Below are 17,549 nucleotides of genomic sequence, written 5' to 3' on the forward strand. Positions count from 1 at the left end.
TCAGTTACTACTTTCAGCTGTTAAATAAGACGTGTGCCTAAGATGGGCTAACAGTGCTGGTGGTCTGCTTGATCGTGAATGGAATCGATCCTTGCAGTATTTCTGTGAAAGAAACAGTTGTAATGCATTCTTGTTAGGAAATATTTCTGCATGGTCACCCTGGTACGTTATTTTTATAAATACCTATTTTCTTTTGGCCTACCATAAAATGTTTCTCCTTGACATTTAGAACTTAAAATATTCATTCTTGCTTTCATGTGGATTCATGCAGTTGATCGTGCAGATTGTAAGAGCACCAAACCCGCGTGTAACTCTCAGCCCTGTCTGTCTGAAAGTCCACGTTCCATTTAAGCACAAGAATTGTCACAAGTGATCAAGGATTTATCTGGACCAGGCCTTACCCCTGTAGCAATGTCCAGTCCAAATGTAGTCAAGAAATAATCTGTGCATTGTGGAAATCAGAAGATGATTTGCTCTGAAGGTTTCACAGAGTCGGTCTCCCTTCTGTTGTTTCTTCCCAAGTTGCTGTTCTAACTGCAGATTTGTTCCTAGCTTGGGTGGGAAGGGACAGCCTATTTTAAATCTTGCAGAGTTAATGAAACCGTTGGTGGGCTTTATGAAGTTCATTGAGTTTAAAGCCTGTGCTTTCCAATGTTTTTCGAAGAGCATGTGCTGTTAAACTGAGAGGACAAATAGAGATGCCTTATCTGCTTCTCTGTTGGGAAAACTAAGATTGTCAGGGAAGTGTGCTTGGGATTTTAGCTTCTACAGAGCATAGTAGAAATAATACTGCTGTGAAAAGGAAGTTGGTGTGATCATGTAACAGAAAATGCTTTACAATTAGTTGAACAAAGGAGAACATCCAGCAGTAGTTCTTCCCTAACACATTGCGCTGGCTGGCTGAGTCAAAGAACTCTATGCCCCGTTGACTCAGTGGGGTCACAGGATGTTGTGCAGAGGGGATACCTTACAGAGCTATGTGTAGTTTTCACATATAGGGGGCATTTTCCTACTTTTGGTATCCTGCAAAAAACAGTTTTTCAAATCTGGGTATTGTAAGTCCTTACAGCACTGACTGCACGTACTGACTGTTAGATGGAAAACCTGACAGAGGTGGGAAGGCAATGCTGCTTTAGCAGGATTGTGCTGGCACCGGGATCTTTTCCCTAGCAGCTTGAGATTTCTTCCAGCATTGGTCAAATCCTGCAGAGTTACTGATGTCTCAGAAGTGACATGTTTGTGCCGGAGGGAAGCCAGTCGTCCATTGCACAGTGTTGCTGTGACAGAATGCTATATATGAATTTTCTGGGGATATATATGAAAAATCTTTACTGAAAGTCTCTTTAAAAAGGACACTTAAAATCATCATCCCTGGAAAATACTAAGTTTGCTTTAGTATGTGTCTGTTAGTGCTAAGTAAATAGCCGTGCAACGATCACCTATAGCTGTTGTTGCATTATACAGAATCGAGGTTAAAAGTCTATCTTGTTGGAGAATATTCTGTTTTTGTTTTTTTTTGTTTTATCAAAGTGTCTTAACTGCCCAGGTTTTGGGGCTTTGTGGTGTTTTAACGTGGGAATAATTCACTTTGTATTCTTTGATATTCAACAACATTTTGGGAGGTTGGAGCACATTCAGGTTCACTACATTCAGCAGAAATGATTCTGCTGGCTTCCGCTTCGCTGCTGTGCAAGATTATTACTAAGCCTTCCTAAGAAAGGAAGCTCTAACTGAGCAGTCAAGTATTTAGGCTGTGGCCTTTATTTATTTAACGATATCTAGTTCCTTTGTAAAAAGAATACTGCATTTCATTCCCACTACTGTGTGTATTACATAAAAAATGACTCAAAAAAGTGAAGTCTTAAACTCCATCTATTTGAATGCAAATAGGTTAGTAACGTTCATTATTGCACCTGGTGAAAGCCATTTGAAATATGTAACAATTCCTCTTTTAATTTCAGTATGGTGTTTTTCTAGTCAATTTGTTTAACTGTAACTTGCAAAAATGGGAAAACGAGTTTTGCACTGGTTTTCCTATTCTACACCTCCCTTGTCACCTGATCAGTTGCTGTTTTATTTTTCACAGTCTGACAGCTGACTTCTGAGCAGAAAATCATGGTACTACTGTAAAATCTTGTCCTTTATTAACTGTGGCTAACTACGTTTCGCATTCTCTTGGCAGTGGTGTCACATTGAAAGGTTATAGAGATTCTTAATGATGTTTAATTGCTAAGAGGTAGAAAAAGTGGTCACACATAAAGATGGGTACACGAATAAGGCATGTTTTCTTCAGTATGATTAAAAAATAAATTTTCAGGAACATGGGTGGATTTTGCACTTGTAATACAAACTGTGCAAAAATGCCGGGTTTTGAGGTAAGAGGAAAGCAGAGAGAATTACAGAACTGTATATATCCTTGACACTGATCTTGGTTTATACACAGTTCTTCCAGAGCAGCTGCCAGTAAAACAGCAGTTGTTTTAACACAGAAAATCTCTCCAGGCTGTTAATACTGAAAACTATTATTTCTATTAATACCCATACGTATGTGACTTAAACTTTGTAAAAGTTAGTTTTTCAAATACAGTGTTTGTATTCCCCTGCTCATCTTTCTCTTTCTGTATTGTAAAAACTTATTCTTGGTTATTTTTCTGACTAGATACTGCACTACCAAAGTGTGAGCCAAGTGTTGGGAATTCTGTGCCAGTAACTGACTATAAATATCCTGATATGCCTATAGCCAGACACAAGGAAGAGGTAATCTCATTGTACTTTCTCTCATTATGGAATAACGCTGAAAGTTGTGTGTTTGTTGTTTCAATTGGTTTCTCTTTGTTTCTTCAAAGGGGAGGGGAGAACTACTTACTGTTCATGTTTTAAGCATTGTAGGAGAGGCTTTGTTCATTGCACAAAACCGCTGCACAAAAATCCTTTCAGGAAGGAACATTACTATTACACTGTTTTTATAGATGTATATGTAAAGTATATAAAGGTGAGCGTGCGCACATGTTCTTTTCTGTGATTTGCTAATGCCTAAGAGATTATAGAAATAAGGCGTAATATTTTAGAGGCTTGTTATGCCACTGAAAGCTATTGATAATTCAAATCTGTTTGAAATCTGTTTTTAAGTGTTTTCATAGACTTACGAGTTTTCATGAAAAATTTTCAGATACTGTCTCTGATAGAAAGCAATTCAGTTGTGATTATACAAGGAGCAACTGGCAGTGGTAAGAGCACACAGCTTCCACAATATGTTTTGGATTATTGCACTCAGCGATCTATCTACTGCAATATTGCTGTTACCCAGCCTCGGAAAATTGGTGCCAGCAGCATCGCCAGGTGGATTAGCAAGGAACGATCATGGACACTGAGTGGATTTGTAGGCTACCAGGTATAAGAAAATTTCAAATCGTATTTACAAATACAGAAAAAAGGAGCACCTTATCTTCTTTCTGGTTACCTTTAATTATATGTAGCACACTGAAGAAATGTTCTGGAATGTGCTTTTAAAATGGAATTGCAGGGTTTTAGATGTCTGCTGTTAAACATTGATAAATGTTTAAGCTTTTAAAGTTAAAGAAATGGAAATGCTAGTTAGACTCCAGCAAAAATATTTCATTGTGTTCTGGTAATTCACAGATTCACAGATTTCTCTAGGTTGGAAGAGACCTCAAGATCATCGAGTCCAACCTCCGACCTAACACTAAGTACTCCACTAAACCATATCCCTAAGCTCTACATCTAAACGTCTTTTAAAGACCTCCAGGGATGGTGACTCCACCACCTCCCTGGGCAGCCCGTTCCAATGCTTAATAACCCTTTCGGTAAAGAAGTACTTCCTAACATCCAACCTAAAACTCCCCTGTTGCAACTTTCGCCCATTCCCCCTCGTCCTGTCACCAGGCACGTAGGAGAACAGACCAACCCCCACCTCTCTACAGCCTCCTTTCAGGTAACTGTAGAGAGCGATGAGGTCGCCCCTGAGCCTCCTCTTCTCCAGGCTGAACAAGCCCAGCTCCCTCAGCCGCTCCTCGTAAGACTTGTTCTCCAGACCCCTCACAAGCTTGGTCGCCCTTCTCTGGACTCGCTCGAGCACGTCCATGTCCTTCCTGTAGCGAAGGGCCCAGAACTGAACACAGTACTCGAGGTGCGGCCTCACCAGAGCCGAGTACAGGGGCACAATCACTTCCCTAGACCTGCTGGCCACACTGCTTCTTATACAGGCCAGGATGCTGCTGGCCTTCTTGGCCACCTGAGCACACTGCTGGCTCATATTCAGCCGACTATCCACCAATACTCCCAGGTCCTTCTCGGCCAGGCAGCTTTCCAGCCTCTCATCTCCCAGCCTGTAGCTCTGCTTGGGGTTGTTGCAGCCCAGGTGCAGGACCCGGCACTTGGCCTTGTTGAACTTCATGCAGTTGACCTCAGCCCATCGCTCCAGCCTATCCAGATCCTCCTGCAGAGCCTTCCTGCCCTCGAGCAGATCGACACACGCACTTAGCTTGGTGTCATCTGCAAACTTACTGAGGGTGCACTGGACGCCCTCATCCAGATCATCAATAAAGATATTAAAGAGGACCGGCCCCAGTACCGAGCCCTGGGGGACTCCACTAGTGACCGGCCTCCAACCAGATTTGACTCCATTCACCACAACTCTCTGGGCCCGGCCATCCAGCCAGTTTCTAACCCAGCGAAGCGTACGCCAGTCCAAGCCCCGAGCAGCCAGTTTCTTGAGGAGAATGTTGTGGGGAACGGTGTCAAAAGCCTTACTGAGGTCAAGGTAGACCACGTCCACAGCCTTTCCCTCATCCACCAAGCGCGTCACTTGGTCATAGAAGGAGATCAGGTTCGTCAAGCAGGACCTGCCTTTCATAAACCCATAATGGGATGCATCTGTATCATCAATCACTGGAATTGTTGTGGGAGAGCTACATTCTGTCATTCTGTTAAAATCCCAAATTAACTCACTTGATTTGCTTAACTTTATTATGTTTACCGTTAGCTATGACAAAACTTGCATGCATTATTTCACGAATGTCCTGTCGTAGTTTCTTTATTTCAGAAACCCAAACTAGTTTTTCATTTAAATCTACCTCCACCTTTCCCTTTGCCCGACTCAGCTGTTCTATCCCTCCATTTATAAACTTGCTGTCAAATTTCGGCACAAATACTGGTGCTTTAATGGTCAGTAACTGCAATAAGATGCTGTGGTCATTGTTTCTGATGGTACTTTGACAATAGCTGCCTCTGGACTTAGCTTCCCTGGGTACTTAGGCTGGTGGGTTTGCACAAGTATTGGCCCTGGAGAGGATGTTTATGGTGAGCTGTCTGTTTCTGAGAGTCCTTTGTTGGGATACTCATCTTGATGGTTTCTTCTTCCTCACTTCTTTGTTCTTTTTCTTTTTTTCATCCTTCTTCCATCCACTTAGGGTCATGCTTGCTAACGTGCAATGATCACCTCCTTTTTTGCATTGGTTCACAGCTTCAGGTTACAACAGAATTTACTATATGTGGTGCCATTTACCTATGTTAGATACTCTCTTTGTTCTGTTACCCATTTAAAAAAAAAAACGTTTTGTACAAGTTCAGATCTGTTTTTTTAACTGCACTAACTGACCATTACTGAGTTGTTTATAGCATGAGGTCTGCAGTGCCAAAACTGTGCCTCATCTGCTCTCCTCCTGTGCCAGCTTTCTTCTGTGCCACATCCCATGTCTCTGCTTCTCAAGGCTTCTGCTAGTGTACCAGGCCTGTACTTCTCTACACAGCAGTTGAGGATATTAGTAGAAAGATTCATGTATGTGCCTTTAAAAGCCTGTAAAGAATTATTTTCAGGCTAGAGCCCGTAGCTAGACCAACTGAAATTTTTATCCTTTATTTTATAAATGTCTGAGATTTTTTTATTTTTCCTAGAGAAAATTGGTTTCTAAGTTAACTTGTTCTGGGTGTTGTAAAAACCTCTAAACAAGTGTGTTTCTAAGCTTAAGCGAATAATTCTGATGACTTTGCACCATATTTCAGTTTGGAGTTCTTTGAGATCCATATTCCTGGAAATAGATTGAATATATGTTCACTTCTATATTATTTTTTTCCTCAATGTGTTAGGTAGGTTTAGAGAAGGTTGCCACAAAGGAGACACGGTTGCTCTACATGACAGCTGGGATCCTTCTTCAGAAAGCAGTTTATGCCAAAAGCCTAACTGAGTTCACACACATTTTCATTGATGAGGTAAGTTGGTGGAAATAAATTTAATCTCAATTTTAAGAAAATTCTTACCTTTTGTCTTTCTTATTGTGCTAAAGAAAGAAAAACACAGATAGGTACCTTTACAAATGAGTAAAGGTTGTTTGTGTAAGTTGCCTAAACTAATGGTTCTTGAAATACTATTTTCTTGGTGTTCTTTGACCAGTGAAGCTTAGAACTGAGGGTTTGTGGAGGATTTTGGGGATTGTTTAGAGATCAGTGTGAGCGCCTTGAAATGACTTCTCAAATCTACTGCCTGGATTTCAAGAATGTGCTCAACTAGGCGTATGAGGAAGAGGCCACTTTTCTCTCTTGGCTTTCAGTGCCTTTAGAAAGAGGCTTTGTTCTTCAAGGATGACCTGAAAAACAGGGATGAATGTAGACCTTTTGAAGGTCGAGCTCTGGGAAAAAAAAGCTGCTATTAATTTTATGTAAACTGTAGCAATTCAAGAAAGGGATATGTTCATCATCAATAACGTTGAGTGGAAGTCTTTCTTGAACTGTGCAAGAAGCAGCCAAAAAAGTCAGATGCTAGGATGTATGGAGAATTGGACAGAAAATAACGTTTTAGAGAGTAGTTCTGTATTTTGCTCGTGGCTAGCAGCCATACGGAACAAGAGGAATCTATTTGATCTGCTCAGCTGGTAGACAAGCAGATATATTCCCTGCTTGGATCATTTGTGATCCTTCCGGTACAATTTAGTTACCCATCCTTGGTATCACTTTAGCTGTTACTGTCAAATCTAGAGCCCATCACTGGTTTTCTAGTCATTATGCTACAATTTATATGACGTAACAGTGTTATATGAATTTTTAAAAAGGATGTGGCAGTCATCTGAACTGCTGTGTTGAGATTTAAAATGTGATTAAATTCCTTAATCTTAAAAGATGCATTTTCTGCTATGAAAATGTATTGTCCCAAGTTACAAAAATGCATGAAACAAAAATAAGCAGCAAAGGAAGAGATTATCAAAAAGAAGAGCATGACCTAATGAAAACCTGTAAAAAATGAAATGGTGCATGTCTTCCAGGTGCATGAGCGTACAGAAGAAATGGATTTCTTGCTCTTGGTAGTCCGTAAACTATTGCATACAAATTCACAGTCTGTAAAGGTAGGTTCAAAGCATGTTCTGGTAGTTTCTTGCAAGAATAAATTGTTACATGTTTATGATTTACAAAGGGTAAGGTTTTAAAGAGTTTGCTTTAATATTTGTCATTATTTTTAACTAAAATATTATTCAGTTTGCTAGTCTTCATAAGCAAGTAAGCTAAAGGGCATTTTTTTCCTGGCCAGTATAATGTGTTCTGAGAGACTTTTTTTTCCTCTCATGTTAAAATGCATTAGCTTCTGAAGTCTGCTTAAGGCTAGAAAAATGCAAGATGTCTTTTTAACTGGAGTTCTGTACTGGATATTGAGGGCAGTGCTTATTCTTAGTTAAATATGGTAGCATTAACTCTGAACTTCTGGAATGGTTAAGGTTGTTTGTTGTAAGTGGAACAACATATTCCTAAAAATAGTAAAAAAAAAAAAAAAAAATAAAAAAATAAAAAAAAAATATAAATGTATTGCAAATTCTAGGCAGAACTGGTAGTATAACATGGCTGAGATCTTTGTCTGCTAGGAAACGTTCTTTTTACAAAAACGATTTGCAGAGATTTATGATGCATTCAGTCTTTGTGGTCTCAAAGGGACAGACTTGTGAACTGTAAGAAATTTAAATGCAGAAGGTGGTAGAGTTAGGCTAACCTAGAGCATCTCTGTGCCTCTGTTTGGGACTGCAGGATTTTTACGAGACTGTACACGTCCCTTAAGTGTTTCAGTCAGCTGTTGCCTTACTGCAAACTGTTCTGTTCAAAACAAAGGTAATCTGAATATATGCTGTCTCTGTTGTTGCTAATGTAAGGGAATCAGTGTTCTTCTGCATGATCAGCGGCATTGATTCCAACTCAGAACTTGGTCTTCGAATCTCCCAAGTGTGCTGTCACTCAGAGTGCCCTTCCTGTTGGCATAGGACATGTCTGTGTACTTATCTTTTATTTTTTTATCCTTTTTATTGCCAATAGGAAAACTCACTACTTCTCTTTGAATTCAGAGACATTAGCATAAAGCTATTCAGTGCTACTTAGAACTTGGCTCTGCCTACCAAGAACAGCAATAATTTGGTTGTACTCAGTTTGTGAAGTTTGCCATCGATGCTGATTTTCTGGTTAGTGTCAACAGCAGGAATCTCTTCAAGTCCTGTCATCTTTTCAGTTCAAAAACGTTTGTCTCTAAAAGGTTTCTGAAGGATTTTTTTCTTTTGGTCTCCATAATTCTGATTAAATCTCTCAAAATTATTATTGGAAGAGTTTCTCTTTTACATCCTGTTTTGTAGTTGACTCTTCATCTAAATGTTCTTCATATTGTATAAATCTGAGACAATCTTACATTTATGGGTGCTTTCCCTTCACCCTTGTGGAGTTTATGGCAGGGAGATGGGAACTCTTGCACTGTATTGCTGCATTTTAGCAGAGTAGAATGGGTCGTTCGTTTTGGAAACTATACACTTAAGCACAATGTCTCCTACCTCATTCCCTTCTGAAAAACTAAAGGGAGCTTTGATCATGTGGCAGGTTCATTTAGAAAATGCAAGATTCTCTGGCTCTCTGGACAAGCCTGGATTTATGAAACAAAGGGGTGCAAGGAGGCCTGTTAAAAGGGGAAAAATGCGTTTACAGTTCATGATCATACAAAAATATATACAAAGTACATGTCTCTTAATCTGGGCATTGCAGGCTTCAGACGTAGCTGATAATTAGATACTACATCAGCTAACAGGATGGTGAGAGTATGGAGTGCAAGATCTGTCTGTTGTGGTATACCTGCCAACTATTCTGGATTTTCTGGCAGGCTGTTGTTGGTAGATCACAGGGCAGACATTCAATGGGCTGTTCTAAGGTTGGTATTTTAAAGAATGGGGTCGTTGAAAGAAAACTTAAGAGTTTTGGAGTGGCTCTGTTGGGTCAAACCAAAGAGGGCAATTTCCATAAGCAGTTGTTTGATGCAGTGAAAACTCAATAACCAAAGTTATTAAGCAGGTATTCTTTATTACAGCACTGGGTGTGGGGGGGATCACTCTGCCTAACACAAACACAACAAGGGTTACTGCCAGGGTGCTTATAATAATGGGATATATACATATTCATTTCACCCTCCCCAGTAAGTGTATTGCATATTCATTAAGTAACCAAAGAATCATTAACAGAGGTTCATGTCCCTATTCACATGCGCGCTAGAGTCCTCTGCTGGTCATCCTGCCCAGCGTACTCTGGTGGTCTTTTGATGAAGGCAAGAAGTCTTCCTCGCTGCTAAACTTCTGACCCTTTCTTTCTTTTACAGACTCAGCAGTCCAAGCCAGTTCTTGCTGGTTCTATTATCTGTGTATGAAGTCTTTTCTTCCCTTATCTTTTAGGGTCCTTCCGTCCTCGTACTCCCTGCCTCAGTCCTGTCCGTGTGGTTGATACACAGCATACTCCCTGGGTTAGCTAAAACCTGCAAAATCGACGTGCTTTCCCTTGTTAGCTGTCTCAGTTAAGGATAGTGGAAACAGGATAAAGCTAGTGGTGTTTTCATAGAACACTCTCCCTGGTTCTAGAAAACGTCCATTCAGGGACATCTTAAGTGACAAGTTGTTCTCATAGTGAATATTTTTGGTATCAAATGATGGGGCTTTAGATATAGCCATGCTGCACGGATATTTCTAGAATCCTTGATGAAGAACTGCCTGCATTGATGGCAGTTCCTCTTGGGACGCCTCCAATGTGTTCTGCGCTATTGACAATATATGCTTCTTGTTGAACTTCTGCTTTGGGAGTAGATCAAACTTTTGGTTTAGTAACGGGATCCTTCCAGCACGCTGTTGAGAACTCGTCGTTTTCCTTCCAGTTTGAAAGCACTCCATGTAGATTATTATATGAGTGCAAATTACAAAGGTATTGTAGAAGTAGTAGTAATTTAATATTCCTTGCCTGTAACTGTGGTTAGAATAATTTAGATTGAATTTTGTTTCAGTAGCCTTCAGGCAAGGTTATAATCAGCCTGTTTTCCTAGCAGAGGTGAGCCCCTATCCGCTGAGCCACGAGGCAGTTCATACTGTAGTGAGAGGAATTTCATAACGTGCACAATTGCGTCCTTTCGGATTTTTCCTTCTTTCAGGATCATGAAAGTCATCGTGATTTATTTAATCTGCTTTTTTCTGTGTTTCCCTTGTGCCTTTAAGAGTGTGTGCTTTGGAGATTTCTGAGGACTGCGGTACGATACTCACTTCATTAGCTTACCTGCCTTTCACTTCATAGGAGGAATGCTCTTTCATTGCATTTTTGTTTTGGGTGTTGGTGTGTATATTTCATTTTATTTTTGAATTTATGGAAGGTGTTGTGAAAGCAAGAAAGGGCTGAGAGTGTTCCAGTTCACAAGTAGTGCTCTAAAAGTAGCTTAGAAGACCTGAATAAAGAAACTGAAACCACACAGGTCGTTATAACTCCTTCCTTTTTGTCCTTTTCCAAGTTGAATCAATCTAACTTACTCTAGCTGGCTGTGCTGAGCAGTGGGACCACCTTCCATGTAGAGGAGTTAGAGGGTAAATAACTATACCAATGCTTCACTTCGTTGTTCTCCCTTCCTTCATCCTTCACATATTACGAATTTCATAATAATTAAAAAAAAAAAAAAGGCTTTACCAGGTAGCACATGTGACTTCTGCTTTTCTGTTTGCAAGAATATAGATTAAGAATCTTACCGGAGTCAGCAAATAGAAAGGAGCTTAATGTGATCGTTGAAAGCTTTAAGTTGCATAAATTAATTGAAACTAAGGAGAAACTTGACATATTTCAAAAATAATTATACTGAAATTTTTAAGGCTGGGGTGTAGTTGCAGATATTAGACTCATAGGAGTAAGCCCATCTTTTGATGGAGGTAAAGGCACCACTGTCTAATGTAATCTATGTAGTAAAACATGAACTAAAAACAAGTGTATGCTTTCTTGTTTCGAGGACTGTGTAGAGAGCATAAGTTAAGAAAGAGTGTTAAGTATTTGGGGGTTGAACTTGAACCACAGGAGATCATCTTCACATTGTCTGCCCTGGGCATCTAGCCTGAGCTGTTCCCTTAAAGGTGCTTACTGTTCTCCACATCCTACACTGGGATTTTTTTAACATTTAGCTTGGGTTGTCTTAAATGTATATAGGATACATGACTGCAGTAACCAAAATTAGACCATTTTAGAAGAAAGAAGTGGAGATTTCTAGATTCCCGTTGACATGACATTTTGTGTCAAAATGAATGTTTTACATTTGCTGTGCCATTTTTTAAAGGTAATACTGATGTCTGCTTCCATCAACTGTGAAGAAATTGCCGATTACTTTGCACTTCCAGTTCATAATGGTCTGAATCCAGCCTATGTATTTAAGGTGGAAGGCAAACGTTATGATATTGAAGAATATTATCTCGATGATCTGAAGCACATTGTTCGTTCCCAGGTATGGTAAATGTCATTCTATTTCATTGGACATAGTAAGAAAGAAATTTGAATAATCAGTTGAAAGCCGTGTAACGAAATTACAACTGATTTTACATTACAATTCTAGATTCTAATTAGTATTTGATGATATAACCAGAGTCTGTCTGAGTAGCCTAGTTTTTCCTTAACGTAGTAGAAAAGGAATGAAAAGGGCTGGGGATCTTGAGTAGTATCTGGCACTTTGTTCATCTTTGAAGAAAACTACTGAACAAGGTATAAGTCTGCAGAAAGTAGCGTTTGAGGGCTTTGTAGATCTTATAGAACCAAAAAACAAACAAACCACACCACAGTTTATGGAAAACTTAGAAGAAAATAATGGCTTATGCTGTACACAGTGCAGGTATTGGTTATGCCTGAACACAGGCAAGCCAAATTAGGATGCTCTCAACTGTTTTAAGCTTTAGTGCAGCCAAAAACAAACAAACAAAAAAAACCACACATATATAGCATTTGGCCTGTCAACATGTATACATTAGTATGGCAGCCTGAATAGATAACATGGAGGACCTTATGTAATAATGTGATTTTTTTTTTGTAAAAGATTTTTGATTATAAATGACAGCGAAAAGATAACCAAGAAATTCAGTAGGAAGTCTACTTAAGTCGAGTTGCATTTGTCAAAGCTGATGCATTTTCAGCTGGAGGTCAGCTGCCATACCTTTCAGCTCAAAGATCACAAACAAAAGGAAACTGCTTTCAGCCCTTATGCCTTTTTTATATATATATTTTTAATTTTCTCTGTGTATATGAGCATTTAACTTTGATTTTTAAGTTTTCATCTGTTTGTTAATGTTGTGTTCTCCTGGCTATAGCCATTCTGTTGTTTAGTAGGAGGAAAGGAATGATTGTTCAAGAACTTATTTTACCCTAGGGTAACCTAGGAACACAGAAGTGCTCTTGAGTGTTTTTTAATATTTACAAAAAAAAAAAAAGTAATTGAATGGGAAAGCACTGTTTGGTCTTGCATTTGTTCCTTACAGAGCTGTGTGGAGATTTTCTCTGGATAACAGATTTATTTGAAAAATGCTTAAAAACATGGAAGGTCTAAGATGATTTATGTAGCATTCTGAAATAAAAACAAAATAAAGACCAAGCCTGAGAGTTAATGCAATTAATAATTTGAGCACTGTCATATTAAATTTACTAAAATCAAAATCAGCTGTCTGAGGTATACAGGCCTTAGGCTGTAGTTCTAAATATTTCTGGTTTTGCCTGTAGAAAATTCACATAGAATAGAGCATTTAATAGAAAAAATATTCCACATTTTTTAGGCAGACTTTTTTTCCAAGTTTCATCTTTGCTTTAAAATTCATATAAAATCAGGCCTCATAAATCATAACTCTTTGCTTAAAGCTTCTCGACTTGAATCAGTTCAGTCATTTAACTGTCTAGTTTGCTGTGAGGTATGAACCTTTGTCCCTTCTCAAAAAATTGTACTATCCAGTTATTCTAATTGGATGCCACTGTATTAACGTAGAGTTGTTTTACTCTGCAGATCTCGGCTTGAATATTTGTCCCTCATTTTTGTAGGTGATAATATTTTAAAACTATGCTTGAAAATAAATTTTTCCTTGAACAGTTCTGGCTTGGGTAATTTGGGAATTCACTGATACCAGTCGTGATCGGAAAGATAAGTAGCAATACCAGTCATTTTTCTGTCTTCTGTGCCTGTTTACTGTAAACACTTCGCTACAGCTCTGTAGACTTTGCTGGATCAAAGATAAAGCTTTCCTCAAATTGCTTAGTTTCTAGAAAAGAATAAAAAGAGGCAAGGAAGGGAGAAACGTTTTTCAGTATAGCACTGGCTTACTCTTGCCCAAATATTGGGTCATTTATAGGTGCTACTGTTTAATTTTTAGTAAAAATCTATAAAAGTAGTTTCGTTTCTCTTGGTGTAATGACCTTTCTAAGCAAGCACATTGATCTGGATATTTAAGTGGATCACTATTTGTCATATCAACACTGGTTTTGATTAAAAAGCGCATGAGGTCTGTACCTACAGGCAAATTTAGAGCTATTTGTGTCCTGTAAGCACTTACCTACTGCAGTAGTATAGCACTGTAGATACCAAATGCAAATTAATGGTAAATTTAATTCTGTAAGCAGATTTTTAAAGTGTGTGTGAGGGGCATGTCTTGATCTTAGTCTTCCGTGTGAAATTCTGTGCAATTCCATCTCTCTACTTATTACCTACGGCAAAAAAGAGAGCTCCATTTTTGGTTTGCAAATATGAAAACTCCTTTACATCCCTGGAACTGAAGTCAGAGTCCAGATGAAAGGTAGTGAACTGCTGTCAAAAGCAATCCCGATTATGTTGTATTATTTCAGTCAGTTCTGACTGGGCTTTTGGACTTGCTCTTTCTCACGTTGTTACCTTTTATTAAGAATGATGTGACAGCCTTGTCATGTTAAAGAATGCTAAAGGTACAATAGGTAACAAAATGGAAGAGACAAATTTGACAATTTTTAAAGCATGGATAATCTAAAAACAAAATGTTCGAGCAGCCCAGAAAATATAAAATTGCTTAGACTGTTGCATATATTGGAGGAAAAAAAAATATTAACAAAACTACTGCTTCTGTTTTCCCATGGACTAATCAAGCTTCAGTGGAAAAACATTACTAGAGAGTGTAAAATGCAGTTAAGAAGCTCTGGGGTTGACAGTTGTACACCTGGAAATTCTGCCTGGATGGGTCATTTCAGGGAGGAGTAGAGAAGTGGAGAAACTCATAGACTGCTTTTTTCATACTCCAGTCCATCTTCTACCACAACAAAGATAACTTTCTCAAGGTTTTCAGAAAAGCAGTTTTTCTCCAAGTATCAAGGTGACCTAGGGTTAACGTGCTGTAGTTTTACAAGCAGGCTGTTCTGCTAGGAGCTGGAAAGGTGGAGACTGAAGTTGCAGAAGCAAAAGCCAATCCTTTTGTGATTCTATTGTGAGCTGCTTCAAGAAGGGATAGGTTCACATGGGCCTGCTTATCTAGCTTGTCCAGGTCCCTTTGGATGTCATCCCTTCCTTCTGTTGGATCAGCAGAGGTCTGTGATTTACTTGCAGTCAAGTAGAAACCTGTGAGAAGGACTGTGCCTTCCTTATACAAATTCCTCTCTTCCTTGTCATCCCGTTCCTGTGCACTGGGACTAGTCACGCATGCTTGCAACGTCTGGATAGGAAGCAGGTACTGCAAAAGTTAGGAGTTGAAGTGTGGGCTAGCGCTCATTATAAGCAAGTAAATATCAAAAGTAAATTTGCTAGCATTATTCTAGCATTAGAATGGTAGGACACTGGAAGGAAAATACGTATTTAGAAGGCAATGAATGCTCGAGATTAAGTTATTGCTTTGTACATTTTCTGTGCAGCATCAGTTTTAATTGAAAAGCACTTGATGAATTACTTCAGATGTAAGTCAGACTCTTTCAGCCTGTTTTGCTGCATTAACCTTATGCTTCCTTCTCCACACAGCTTCCTTCTCAACAAGCTGAGAAGCCAGTGATAGTAAAGGAAATGTATGAGGTAGCAGTGTCTTTGATTCAGTCCTTCGATGAGTTGGAGATGAAGTGCAATGGGTAAGATACAGTTCAAGATCTGTTACCAGCAATCCTTTGGGGACATGAGACACAAATTAGGGAACAGGACATAAGCAGCTGGTGTAGTATGGTTCTTAGTAGTTCCTCACTTTCCTATGCATCCCTGCTTTTATTTTACATATTGGTGTGATTTCTACTCTGGCTGGTTACATTAAGACTCCGTGTCTTACTGAATGTCCTGTGTTCTTGAAATACGCTTTTGGCTACTGGCTATTCAAGCCACCCATTTCATACAAAAACTGCATCTTTTGCTGTTGATCGGAGCTTAATCTTACAGCAGTTGTGGTTTTATTCTTCATATAAATATTTTGTATTGTGAAATAATGCATACATTCAGCCATGGAAAAAGAATATAAACAAGACATTAATTTTCACTGGTTGTTTATCTAGTGCTTTCTTCTACTGTCTTTTGAAATAAGTATTTTTTTTGTGTGTGTTACTCTACATCTTGTAAATTGATGTTTAGTTTCTACAAAATATAGTAAAGTAGCTTCTGCAACTTTAGTCTAACACTGGGTGGATATTTGTTAAGGGTGGGGTTTGGTTCCAAGTATTTTAACTGTTGGTAAATGTATGCTGAAGAAATTATTTTGTTTTGGAAGCTTAATTTTTTCAAATTTTACTTAAGTTTTTGAAATCTTAAAGTGTTGCATGAGCTGACCTAAGCAATTACCAAAGTACAAGTGTTGCTGGAGTTCTATAAATGGGATAAATTTGGCAGCAACTTATGCAAGTCTGCACACACACTAACTTTAATGTAAATATATATATGTTTATATAGCTTACATAGCTAGAAGGAGACACTATTTACAATATATTTATAAATGTCTTCTAAGCTTTTTTGACTGTTCCTTTTGATCTTATCAATGAAGCTGTTTTACTGTAGTTCAGAATAGCCAAATAGCCAAACTACTGTTTACTAATAAGCTACCTTTTACAAGCAAGCACGAAGACATTAGCATTTCAGCTTTCAAATACTAAAAGGGCTATTATGAACATTCATTGCTCCCCTCCATTGAAAATTGTACTTTGCGTTCATTATATTGTTTGAGAGTGAAGACTTCAAAGATTCGTTAAAAAAAATTACAGTGGGAATGATTACTATTACAAAATAAAAATTCTGTATTATGTTAAGGTGATTTTAGCCTCCTGGCTCATAACTGGTAAGCTTAGAGGATGACGTTTTTGATTAATGTCATGACCTTCTTGATAGTTCTTGATAATGGTTAGTTTTCTTGCACGGTAGACCTTAGTTAAAGGAATCTAGTGATTGTTTTTAAAATGCAAAACCATTATGTATACCTGAGAAATTACTGAATCAGTTTGTATGGAATATAAGCTAGTACTGTACTGCCTCTTCATTTTAAGATCTTGGGTAACCTATTGGATAAATTTAATTGGTAAATAAGAATGCTTCTGCTTTGAAGACAAAACTAAACCTAATGATCTATTTCCAATTTTTATATGTTTTATCAGAAAACATAATTTTAAATGTTTTAAATTCCATTTCATGAGGAAGTTTTAATAGTACATGTTACAGAATATAGTCAGTTTTTCTTGTTCTTTCAAGGTAAAATATATTGGGGGTAATAAAGTAGCTTGAGGTTGTAAAAACTAATGAAATGATGTTCTTGTTAGGGAGAACAAAACCTCAAGTCTTCCATCAGAGCGTGGAAGTGTGCTAGTTTTTTTACCAGGTGAGTATAGGTCTTAATACCTTCCTTATTCCTTATTTGTCATTTTACATGCTTTCTCCTGGCACTTCTTCCAATTGTGTTAAATGCGTTTAACCAGGGCTGGTTGATTTCAGGTATTCTTTTCCTTCAACTAGCAAGCGTGCATATCCATGAAAACTTTGAAGACCCTTGGGCACATTCAAGGGGAGAGGCACCTTGGAGCCGGGAGGCGCAGCTCTTTCCTTGGGCACAGTGATGTCTGTCCTTACCAGGACTTTACAACTCTGTAAATCTTTCTGAATTTCCCTCCTGTGCTGAGCTTAGGAGTAGGCATGCCAGCAGTAGTGCTAGAAAGACAGCACACCAGCACAGAGGTATACTGCATTTGCAGTGTATCTATGGGTGGAGGATGCTTCCTGCCAGCTAAATGGCGTTAGAGATATCTTTTTCTCAGTTACTCTCTCTGTAAAATTGATAGCCAGGAGT

The 17,549-nt window shown here is 38.6% G+C and overlaps 1 protein-coding gene across 3 annotated transcripts in view; it reads left to right on the plus strand.

The window, feature by feature from the left end:
• TDRD9 (tudor domain containing 9) overlaps positions 1-17,549 on the plus strand; it is a 67,863-nt gene that overhangs the window by 18,838 nt on the left and 31,476 nt on the right. For 2 of the 3 annotated variants that reach the window (XM_080594910.1, XM_080594911.1), the window contains exons 3-9: positions 2,660-2,757; positions 3,170-3,391; positions 6,106-6,228; positions 7,275-7,355; positions 11,597-11,761; positions 15,263-15,366; positions 17,026-17,084. In XM_080594910.1, coding sequence (XP_080451036.1) covers positions 2,660-2,757; positions 3,170-3,391; positions 6,106-6,228; positions 7,275-7,355; positions 11,597-11,761; positions 15,263-15,366; positions 17,026-17,084 — 852 coding nt within the window. The remainder of the gene's footprint in view (positions 1-2,659; positions 2,758-3,169; positions 3,392-6,105; positions 6,229-7,274; positions 7,356-11,596; positions 11,762-15,262; positions 15,367-17,025; positions 17,085-17,549) is intronic. The other variant, XM_080594912.1, reaches the window with a different exon arrangement.

Source organism: Anser brachyrhynchus, assembly GCF_964034855.1.
Source record: "Anser brachyrhynchus genome assembly, chromosome: 5".
NCBI classification, from domain to species: domain Eukaryota; kingdom Metazoa; phylum Chordata; class Aves; order Anseriformes; family Anatidae; genus Anser; species Anser brachyrhynchus.